At 45.0% G+C, this 12134-nt stretch overlaps 1 protein-coding gene across 1 annotated transcript in view; it reads right to left on the bottom strand.

Annotated features, from left to right (window-relative positions):
• Positions 1 to 791: 791 nt before the first annotated feature.
• Positions 792 to 12134, bottom strand: part of LOC126413262 (zinc finger protein 239-like) — a 101224-nt gene continuing 89881 nt past the window's right edge. The window contains exon 4 of the mRNA XM_050083164.1: positions 792 to 1009. Within this exon, the coding sequence (XP_049939121.1) occupies positions 792 to 1009 (218 nt within the window). The remainder of the gene's footprint in view (positions 1010 to 12134) is intronic.

The following is a 12134-nucleotide window of genomic DNA, read 5'->3' as shown; positions in this document are numbered from 1 at the left end:
CCGTTTGATGATCGGTTGCCTGTCTTTTTAAATTAACGTTGCTATTGCATTCCTGTTTTACAGTATGTTTGTTAAGTATGTTTTTTTAATAATTGCCGTTCTTGGCGTTAAAGCCCTTCAACCGTGAGTGTGGTTACTTGCCTTAAAATTCTAATTGGGATCACATTGGCTTGTTTTTAAAACATTATTTGCTGTGTCTGTATTTTATGCTCATTTGGTAAATTGTAACACACTGAAAGCACTATTAATTACACAGTTGTTTATTCCTTCATTTATAACGTGTGATACCTTTGTTTATTGCTGAGTGTGGAATTACCGTTTTAAAATAAATGTGTGTAACTGCAAAAGGGAACCAACCGTAACTGATTACGGCCCCGCCCACAATCGTAACCGAATCCTGCCTTCCTTGACTACCAGGCTCGATTCCGTTAACAAAAGAGCTGACAGCGTTAACCATGGAACAAAATTACGCTCCAAGCTGTGTACTGTCCATCTCGGCAAACCTCTATCCGTTATCTTTAACAGTTCATATAACAGACACACCAGTATCTATGAGGATTGTGTAGGTAAGCGAAGATCCCATATTTTATTGCTGAATCTGTTTTATTTCAGTGCCTCGTTAACTCAAGTAATGCCAGAGTACATAGTCCGTTCGTCTTGAATAGCACAAATGGTATGTCTAGTTCATCGTCCTACTCGGATCGGACAGAGTGTCTTGTATACCGGCGCCGCGTCACCTGTCTACACGTTACACACTGTGGAGAGTGCCGCTGTTCATACCGGGCTGGCAATCAGACATACACGCGCCCGGTCCTGAAAAACGGCTCGCGCTTAAAAGGCTTTCTCTCACCACTCGATGTCAAGTTGTCTGCCGTCAGGTTGAGCGCCTCAACACGCGTCAGCGAGGAACGTCGATCCTTGGCCAGATGTAAATTCTGCTTCTTTTGGCATCGATGCCGTACAGGTCCTGACTGCCATCGCCAAATGTGTCCAACGTTTGGTTCACTGACTGATTCAGAGACAGCCGCACACTCAGCTCAAATTGGGCCCGGTCCGAGCACTTAGGAGGTGCACGGCTGCGCGTCGGCTGCTCCGATTTCCTTTCAGCACGAGTAAAGCTTTCAAGTTTTTTCTCAGCTTTGTTAAGTGGTACGGTGAGACACGATATCGAGCAGGTATGCCGGGTGGAATTTTTCTCGCCCTAATCGGCTAAACGTAGCTCTTGTACAACAACTCAGACGTGAGAATTATTAGCTGCTCAGAGAACAGGCGCTGCTACCGTGGAAGTTCCCTGAATGTGGAAACCAGTCCGTTTTCCTACCTCTCACCAGCAGCGGGCAATACGAGGGACATTCTTTTCCTTTGCATAGCTAAAATAATGTTTCGCGAGCCTTCACAAACTAAGTTCTGTTAGGATACGAATAAAACATTTTAATACTTAAACAAAACTCGTAAAACTATATCTGTACTTTACTTCTCTGTATAATCACTATTCAAATTTAAGCCTTTATCACATCTTGTAACCAAATGCCACATTCCCTGTCCATAAAATTCTGCTGGTTGAAATTGTAGCTAGATTGCCGGAAAGCCTCGTCTTGGCTCGATTCTCTCCAGTTCATCTTCATGGCCTTTTCGCGAGATATTCGTAGGAGGAAGCAGTATATCCGTATTTGCTGACTTTTCTAAGAACATCCGCTTTCGGAACTTCAGTTGTGGACTACGCAGTGAACCATAACGCTTCTCTTCCAGTACCTGACACTGAAATTTGTTCATAATTTACGTGACATTTTCGTACTTACTAAATGAACCTCTAACGAAACGAGCCGCCTTACTTTGGATTTTCTCTACAAATCCTGTCTTTTTTTTTTCAGGCTGGTCCGATGCGTACACCAAGAATCTCTCTCCTACGCTATCCTCTCAATCGCAGAGTAGCACTTGCACCCTAAATTCTCAATTATTTGTTCAATATACTCAAATACTTGTCTCCTCCTGCAATTTTTAACCTCTACAGCTCCCCTTGGTATCGTAAAGTTATTACCCTGATGTTTTAACACATGTCGTATCATACCGTCCCTACATGTTGTCAGTGTTTTCCAAATACTCTTTTCGTAGTTGATTCGGCAGAGAACTCCTTCATTCTTTCTCTTATCAGTCCACCTAACCTGATACTGACTGCTCTCATGATGATAAGCCAGGAAACGTCACTGCCGGCTGGAGTGGCCGAGCGGTTCTAGGCGCCACAGTCTGGAGCTGCGCGACCGCTACGGTCGCAGGTTCGAATCCTGCCTCGGGCATGGATGTGTGTGATGTCCTTTGGTTAGTTAGGTTTAAGTAGTTCTAAGTTCTAGGGGACTGATAACCTCAGAAGTTAAGTCCCGTAGTGCTCAGAGCCATTTGAACCATTTTATTGAAACGTCATTTCAGATGAAATAGAAAAGCTACAGATCTCAAAAACTGCAATAAGAGATTGGAGGAGGGAAGATTTGCAGAGTGATAATTCTTTATTTCCTGAGAGTGATCACCGAACACAGAGAAGCTTGTCTCCAATTCAGTGCTTTGAACTGTTTCGGAATGACAAAAGAATTAAATTTCTCGGTGCCGAATCTACAAAATATGCTTTGTTCACGAACTGCCCAGATCCCAAAATAGTACATGAAGAATTTAAGGTTTTCTAGGAATTCTAACTCTCTCGAGCTATAATCCTTTGCCTAACAGAAGATGTAACTAAGATTCAGTATTGGACATGAGAAATGAAATGTTCCACAAATTGATGAGAAGAGCCCGATTTGACACAATTACGAGATTCATTCACTGAATTGATAACGCAAAAATCAATCTAAACGATAAAATGTGGAAACTTCGTCCATTAACAGATATGTTAAAAAATTTGTTTTCTCTAAATTTTCAGCCTGAGCAAGATTTGGATTATGATGTAAGCATGAAAAAGTATTTTGGCAGGCATGGATTGCAAACAATTTCTGAAAGGTAAACCCATTACATTTTGTCCACAGCATGGTGCCGAAACGCCAACGTGTGTTATGTAGTGGATTTTCAAATATACCAAGGAACTAAGACACAAAGCAACGAAGTGTACGAGAAAGCATTTGGAAGATGTGCTGCGCCTTTGGTGCAAATGATTTATCCACTTCCTGATAAAAGTAAAAATCTGCCCTACGGGTTTTATTTTGATAATCTGTTTACGTCGTCTACATTGTTGGTTCACCTAAAAGAACGAGGTTATAGTGCAACTGGCACTATTCGTGAGAATCGTCTGCCCAAAGAATGTGAACTTATACCCTCTAAGACATTGTACAAAAGGAATAAGACAGGAGATTCTGATTACAAGAGCAGCAAGGAAAGTGGAATGATTACTACCAGATGGCTAGATAATCCTGCAGTAACAACTGCATCTATTAGCCATGGGATCAATCCAGTAGCTCTGTGGGCTAATATTCAGGACAGGAGAAGAAAAGAATACTTGTACCGCAACCACATGTTATAACAAAAATATGGGGGAACTGACAAAAGTATAGCGCTGAAGTTTTACAAAATAATTAGCTTCAAAATGGAATAGAATTTTAGAAGTTTTTCCTTCATAATGAATGAAGTGAGAAACCCAGGTCACTTATGCTACCACGTGGTGAAGAGCCAGGAAGCAAGATCTGTTGATGCTACACGTAATGCAACCACAAGATCGAGGTAACTGCTAAACTCTGTAAGAGTGGAAGAACACTACGCGAAAGTACGAAAACAGATCAATGCTCAGTCCAAGGATATTGTTGATGATTTCCGCACTGGCTGTCCCAGAAAGATGTAGAAGTTAATGAAAAACTAAATTGTGTATTAGAGCGCGTTGTACATGAATCTGTCACAGCCGTTTTGTCGTAACGAGACAATTCTGACTAATTCTTAAACTCTGAATTAGCTGAAAAAAGTCCTACTGCTGCAGATCATATCCCTTATGCTAACGAAGGAAATTTCAATAACTTATCACCAAAGCTTATGCCATATGCCCCATGACTCACTCTGTCTTGCTTGAGAAAAGTTTTCTGTAGTATAGACACTGCCAAGACCTCATACCCAAGAAATATAAATCTAAATCTACATGGTTATCTGCAATTCACACTTAAGTGCCTGACAGAGGCTTCATCGAACCATTTTCATACTACTTTTCTACCATTCCACTCTCGAATGGCGCCTGGGAAAAAGGAACACCTAAATCTTTCCGTTCGAGCTGTGATTTCTCTTATTTTATTTTGATGATCATTTCTCCCTACGTGGGTGGGTGTCAACAAAATATTTTCGCATTCGGAAAAGAAAGTTGATGATTGAAATTTCGTAAATAGATCTCGCCGCAAAGAAAGCCGCCTTTGTTTCAATGAGTGCCACCCCAACTCGCGTATCATATCAGAGACAACTCACCCCTATTGCGCGATAACACGAAACGAGCTGCCCTTCTTTGCACTTTTTCGATGTCCTCCGTTAATCCCACCTGGTAAGGATCCCACCCCGCGCAGCAATATTGCAGCAGAGGACGGACAAGTGTAATGGAGGCTGTCTCTGTAGTGGATTTGTCGCATCTTCTAGGTGTTCTGCCAACAAAGCGCAGTCTTTGTTTCGCCCTCCCCGCAATATTAACTATGTTACTCGTAATTGTAATTCCTAGGTATTTAGTCGAATTGACAGCCCTTAGATTGGTGCGATTTATCGTATACCCAAAATTTATCGGATTTCTTTTAGTACCCATGTGTATGACCTCGCACTTTTATTTGCTTAGTGTCAATTGCCACTTCACGTCAGATTGTACACTCCTGGAAATTGAAATAAGAACACCGTGAATTCATTGTCCCAGGAAGGGGAAACTTTATTGACACATTCCTGGGGTCAGATACATCACATGATCACACTGACAGAACCACAGGCACATACACACAAGCAACAGAGCATGCACAATGTCGGCACTAGTACAGTGTATATCCACCTTTCGCAGCAATGCAGGCTGCTATTCTCCCATGGAGACGATCGTAGAGATGCTGGATGTAGTCCTGTGGAACGGCTTGCCATGCCATTTCCACCTGGCGCCTCAGTTGGACCAGCGTTCGTGCTGGACGTGCAGACCGCGTGAGACGACGCTTCATACAGTCCCAAACATGCTCAATGGGGGACAGATCCGGAGATCTTGCTGGCCAGGGTAGTTGACTTACACCTTCTAGAGCACGTTGGGTGGCACGGGATACATGCGGACGTGCATTGTCCTGTTGGAACAGCACGTTCCCTTGCCGGTCTAGAAATGGTAGAACGATGGATTCGATGACGGTTTAGATGTACCGTGCACTATTCAGTGTCCCCTCGACGATCACCAGTGGTGTACGGCCAGTGTAGGAGATCGCTCCCCACACCATGATGCCGGGTGTTGGCCCTGTGTGCCTCGGTCGTATGCAGTCCTGATTGTGGCGCTCACCTGCACGGCGCCAAACACGCATACGACCATCATTGGCACCAAGGCAGAAGCGACTCTCATCGCTGAAGACGACACGTCTCCATTCGTCCCTCCATTCACGCCTGTCGCGACACCACTGGAGGCGGGCTGCACGATGTTGGGGCGTGAGCGGAAGACGGCCTAACGGTGTGCGGGACCGTAGCCCAGCTTCATGGAGACGGTTGCGAATGGTCCTCGCCGATACCCCAGGAGCAACAGTGTCCCTAATTTGCTGGGAAGTGGCGGTGCGGTCCCCTACGGCACTGCGTAGGATCCTATGGTCTTGGGTGCATCCATGCGTCGCTGCGGTCCGGTCCCAGGTCGACGGGCACGTGCACCTTCCGCCGACCACTGGCGACAACATCGATGTACTGTGGAGACCTCACGCCCCACGTGTTGAGCAATTCGGCGGTACGTCCACCCGGCCTCCCGCATGCCCACTATACACCCTCGCTCAAAGTCTGTCAACTGCACATACGGTTCACGTCCACGCTGTCGCGGCATGCTACCAGTGTTAAAGACTGCGATGGAGCTCCGTATGCCACGGCAAACTGGCTGACACTGACGGTGGCGGTGCACAAATGCTGCGCAGCTAGCGCCATTCGACGGCCAACACCGCGGTTCCTGGTGTGTCCGCTGTGCCGTGCGTGTGATCATTGCTTGTACAGCCCTCTCGAAGTGTCCGGAGCAAGTATGGTGGGTCTGACACACCGGTGTCAATGTGTTCTTTTTTCCATTTCCAGGAGTGTATTTATTCCACAGTCTTGGAGTTAACAGCAAAAGATTCAGTTCACCACCGGCTGTACACAAGGTGATGGAGCCCCTTACGTCACGAACACAGCAGAACTCTGCCAAACTTATGAGCAGTTTTAGAGAGTATTTTTATCTAATGTAAGTATTGCTCAAGGGGCCATCAAGAGAGACTGAGAAAACAGGTATTCAATCTAGAGCTCCTTCATACTACATAAGGTACTCTTCGAAAATATTTTATGAAATTTTTAAACAAACTCGTTACTGGGACGAGAATAGTTCTCACAAAGATGTGTTAAGAACGCTGAAGCCGAAATCACCTCATACAGGTGCCGGAAGAGGATTTAGAACATTTTATGTTTATTGTAAATTCCGTCGATGTTATTGATGAAGACATGAAGGTCCATTATCATAATAATAATGGCCAATATGTCACGCCGCAATCAAGTCGTCGCAGAATCACAGCACTGACGTACTGAAGGTTAATGCGCTGCTCCAGTGACGTCACCTCCAATAGTGTTCAGAGCCATTTGAACCATTTTTCATCCACATCCGGTGAGGTAGGAAACGGTAGGGTAATGGATATGAGTGCGGAATAAGGAAGTATTATCAATGTCCGAACAGGGGAGCTACGAGCTGGAGGAACTACGAGAGTATCAGAGAGAGAACACTACGATCTGTCCATCTAGAATGGTTCAAACTGGGGAAAAGACATGGGAGGTAGAACTGTTCTTGGGCTAGCATTGGATCGATTCGGTTATCAATAGGAAAGCCGAAGGGAATGTCTTGGATGAAATTGCTGCACAGTGGGACACTAATTAATGGTACGACGTCTGAGATAGTCGGTACGACATTCCGTTTTCCGGCTACAATTACTGGTTAAAGTATTATAAATTGAAACAGCTAGTTTTGCATTGGTTAGGGACACCATTGGAAGTTTTGCCAACGCAGAATTTAACCTTCCTAAATCGGCATCTACATCTACATAGATATTCTGCAAGCCATCGTACGGTGCATGGCGGAGGGTACCATATACCACAACTAGTCGTTAACTCCCCTGTTCCACTCGCAAGTAGAGGGAAAAACGACTGTCTATATGGCTCTATATGAGCACTAACTTATCATATCTTATCTTCGCGGACCTTAGGCGCAGTGTTTCAGCGTCAGTAGAATCGTTGCCTAGTCAGCTTCAATTGTCGGTTCTCTTAAGTGTGCCTCGAAAAGAACATCGCCTTCCCTACCGGGATTCCCATTTGGGTTCCCAAAGCACCTCCACGACACTTACGTGTTGTTCGAACCTACCGGTAACAAGTCTAGCAGCCTGCTTCTGAACTGCTTCGATGTCTTTCTTCAGTCTGGCCTGGTACGCATCCCAAACACTCAAGCAGTACTCAAGAATAGGTCGTGTCGGCGTCCTAAATGCGGTCTCCCTTACATGTGAACCACACTTTTCTAAAATTCGCCCAATAAACCGAAGTCGAGCATTCACCTCCCCTGCCACAGTTCTCACTTGTTCGTTCCATTTCGTATCGCTTTGCAACATTACGCTCAGATATTTAAACGACTGCACTGTGTCTAGCTGGGTAGTAGTAATACTGTATCGGAACATTACAGGTTTGTTCTTCCTACCCATCCGCATTAACCTACATTTTTTCGGCATTTAGAGCTAGTTGACATTCATCACACCAACTAGAAGTTTCGTCTAAGTCGCCTTGTTTCTTCCTACAGTCACTCATCTTCGACATCTTTCCGTACACCACGGCATCATCAGCAAACAACCGCAGATTGCTGCCCACCCTGTCCGCCAAATCATTTATGTATGCAGAGAACAACAGCGCTCCTGTCACACTTTCCTGGGGCACTCCTGACGATGAACGCTCGCCGTCGAGGACAACATACTGGTCTATGTTGCATAAGAAGTCTTCTAGTCACTCGCATACCTGTGAACTTGCTCCATATAAATGATACTTTGAAGCAGGATCGCCGGCCGGTGTGGCCGTGCAGTTCTGGGCACTTCAGTCTGGAACCGCGTGACCGCTACGGTCGCAGGTTCAAATCCTGCCTCGGGCATGGATGTTTGTGATGTCCTTAGGTTAGTTAGGTTTAAGTAGTTCTAAGTTCTAGGGACTGATGACCACAGATGTTAAGTCCCATAGTGCTCAGAGCCATTTTTTTGAAGCAAGATCTACTGCGTTCACTGCACGAATTACAAACGTTCGGGATATACAACAACATCGCAATGGACAACGTCGTGATGTTGTGACTATAAGCATGACAGATGACAGAGCTGTAGTGGTTAGATTTGCGATTTGTGTATCCCCTTCCACATTAAACGAAAACCAGTACGTCATTCGAAATTACCAGTTTATCAGACAGTCGTTACATGATTACCACTAGCGAATAAGCAATAATTAAAAGAATATAAGAGTGCTATGTTACTAATTAAATGAGGAGTAAACGGTATTGTGAATCTGGTACCGTGCGCCGCGGAATTTGAATCCGCGCCAGACGTCATGGACGTCGAAGACCTCTAGGTCTCTGCACCATCGCGCCGCAAGCTGTGACGGCGCACGCCTCCTGGCCCGCATTTAGAGTGAGGGCGCCACAGTGGAACACGTGGTTGCAGCGGCCAATAGCGGCGCCCCCGATGCCGTACTTAAGTGCCTGCCTCGCGCTCAGCCAGCTATGATCTCATCCCCTTCCCCCACCTCCTCCTCTTCCTTGAAAGGCTACCGATCCTGTACACCTCCCGCAAACTCGATCCTCCTCATCCGCTTGTCTCACCCGTCCTCTCCCACCCCCGCCCGCTGCCGCGCCTGTATTCCCACGTCCGACCCGGTCTCCATCTCTCCACCCTCCACACCCTCTCCCAAGGTGGCTTCCGCCAGCTCCCCCTCCCTGATGATGTCCTCCTCCCCTCCATCTACCCTTCCTATCAACTTTGATCCTCCCCCCCTCTTCCTGTGTCCTTTCCTTTAGGCACCCTCCCTCCTTTCTCTTTCCTTTTCCCCAATCCCCTCCTTCCTTCCCTCTTCCCCCCGGCTTCCCCTCCACCTTCCTCCCTTCCCCCTATCTCCCCTGCCTGTGGCATCTGCTCTCCCCTCTCCCTCTCCCACCCCCCCCTCCTCCTCTCTTGGCAGGTCCGCGGAGTCGTACATGGTTAGTGAACATTAGCGCGCCGGAGATCAACGCCTCTTGTTCTGTGTGTGCCGTCGTTTCGTGCTTAAGTGCTTCAGTGTTATTCGTTTTGTGCACCTATGTTCACGTGTGACAATTTTCGTCTCTGTCTGTGTCCAAGTGTATGCACAATTTTATCTTGGACTCTACGTCCGTGAACGGCACCTTGTATTTTAAAAAGTGTTTGTCTCCGTTTATATGTCCACCCTGTTTATTCTCGAAATGTCTTCATTTGTCTCTTTGTGTTTCTCTGCGGCCCAAGAGCGGCGTAGTGTGCTGCTGCAGGCCTGCCTGTAATACAGGTTTCAAAATGACAATAAAGGAAAAAAAAAAGCTCAGCCAGCAGTCTAATCTTGCTTAGGTCGGGTTACACCTCGCTTTGCGCTAGACCGACACCCCCGGGATAACAAGGCCGTCCAGCAGTGTTAGTGACGTCACACTAAGCGGCCCATAGCCGACGCAGCAGTCCACGGACACCTCCGTACAGACGCGCCTGATGCTAATGATCTTCTGTCCGTCATACAGAAAGGAGCGAACCATAATTCGAACCAAAGACCAAATTATATATATTCTTGTAAACAGCATAAAGGTTCATAACGAAATACCGATTACATATACGGGCAGGAATAAGTTTAATCGATTGAGGAACTTTGCCACTATTTTATAATTGTCAGAACACTATTTAGCTTTAAAACTCGCATACAGGTGGTGACAAATGCCAACTGACAGCAGGACTTAACATTTTCAAGCTATTACACTCAAAGTAAATTATCTTAAACACTGTCATACATAGCAAAACCCTCACAACTTTCGTTTACAATAAGGTAACAAGAGTTCGCTTTATCTCATAAAACACATGACTATTGCGAATTTACTCATATGTTCATGGTGACAGCTGTTTTCAAGAATTTTTACAAGTGTATCCCCAGTAATAAAGAATGGACACAAAAGATAGATATCAAATATTCTCCTTTTAACATAGACATCACTGAACACAAGATTCTGTCTTGCACTGTGATACTAAGGGACTGCTCTTTCCTTTAAGAAAAGCCTGACAATTTGAAGTTCACTCTGCTATTGAAGATACACTTCTTGAAAAAATATTAAAAATGTTATGAAAGGTAAGGAAATGAAAAACGACCAAGTGCATTACATGTAAGAATGTGAGCAAAAGGCTGAGGCTCTCTTTACTTGCCATTTTCAATCTCTATACAACTTTTCCACGTAGAAATCACCAACTGCAAGTCTCATTATTGCTGTCTGTTACTAACAAAGTGCTTTTCTATTTAGAAAACCTGACAATTTGATGTTCATTCTGGTACTGAAGATAAACACCTTTCAGAGGAGTTCTAGAACTTATTCCTGCCCGTATATGTAATCGGTATTTCGTTATGAACCTTTATGCTGTTTACAAGAATACATATAATTTGGTCTTTGGTTCGAATTATAGTTCGCTCCTTTCTGTATGACGGACAGAAGATGGTTAGCATCAGGCGCGTCTGTACGGAGGTGTCCGTGGACTGCTGCGTCGGCTATGGGCCGCTTAGTGTGACGTCACTAACACTGCTGGACGGCCTTGTTATCCCGGGGGTGTCGGCTAGACTGCTTACTTCCTGGTTCGTGTATGAGTATGTTTCCTTTTGACTCTGTTGTTCTGTCTTGTCGCATTCGTTCTGTCCTACGTCGGTCTTGTCCGTCCTCTTCCGTTGTGTTGTTGTTCGCGCACCTCTCCGCGGGTCCCGGCGCGCCTTCCGTCTGTGCTACCCCGCGACCGTCCTGGTCGCAGTTACAACAGAGAACTTAAGTATGTGGGCTGCGTTCTGAAAAAAGAATAGGCTAGCGTGTAAATAGTGACCTAAACCACGTAAATAATAATAAGATAAGTTGCTTCGTAAGATGTTGCCAATTACAGATTAAGCGGAATAACTTTGGTTGCTAGCTCAACTGTATTAAACAAGAGTAACTAAAATGTACAATGTAAACATTCCTGTAAATGTTCTAGGAACATCTAGAATCAAATACGAGACAGATTTGCTAAGAGGAGAGCGAATGAAGCGCCACGAAATAATATGCTTGGGGATGGAGGAGAGTTTTAGATGTCTTTCCTTGCTAACGCAAGAGGCAAGGAAAACCGGTGAATATGCAACTGCCAGGTGGACTGCCAACAAGGGAAGAATGCTGATGTTGCGTGTAAGGCGGCCACAAGGTGGAGGTAATTGCTGGTTGTCCAATACGCCCATACAGTAGAATGACATTGTAGAGAGAGGAAGATGCTGTCATTGTGCGAGGTACCGGGGCTAGCAGTGTATTTAACACTAAATTCTTCTAGAATCTTCATATGGAAATGATGCTCTTAGCCCCCCCCTCCCCCCTTTTTTAACTCCGACTTTTGCTGTTGCACATGGATTAAGAAGAAACGTGAACTTGCTGTAATCGACCCTGCAAGTGGAGTAGAAAAGAGTTTGTTACCTGCAATAATGTAATTTGATAGAAATTAATTTGATAAAGGAAAGTTTCATTAACGTAGTGAGAAATGAAAGGGATTCTCTACCGATCTACAGAATGAAAGTTCTGTCCAAAAATAACAATTTGATTTGTTATGACTAAACTCAAAATGATAAACAAAACAAATGAAACATTTACAATACATCAAATTAGATACTCAAGTAAATGCTGTGAAGGTGAAGTTGTCCATAAACTAGCTTGTAACATTTACGACCAAGTGGTG

The sequence above is a fragment of the Schistocerca serialis genome, chromosome 7, assembly GCF_023864345.2.
Source record: "Schistocerca serialis cubense isolate TAMUIC-IGC-003099 chromosome 7, iqSchSeri2.2, whole genome shotgun sequence".
Taxonomy (NCBI): Eukaryota; Metazoa; Arthropoda; class Insecta; order Orthoptera; family Acrididae; genus Schistocerca; species Schistocerca serialis.
This window is presented reverse-complemented; position numbering and strand designations above follow the sequence as displayed.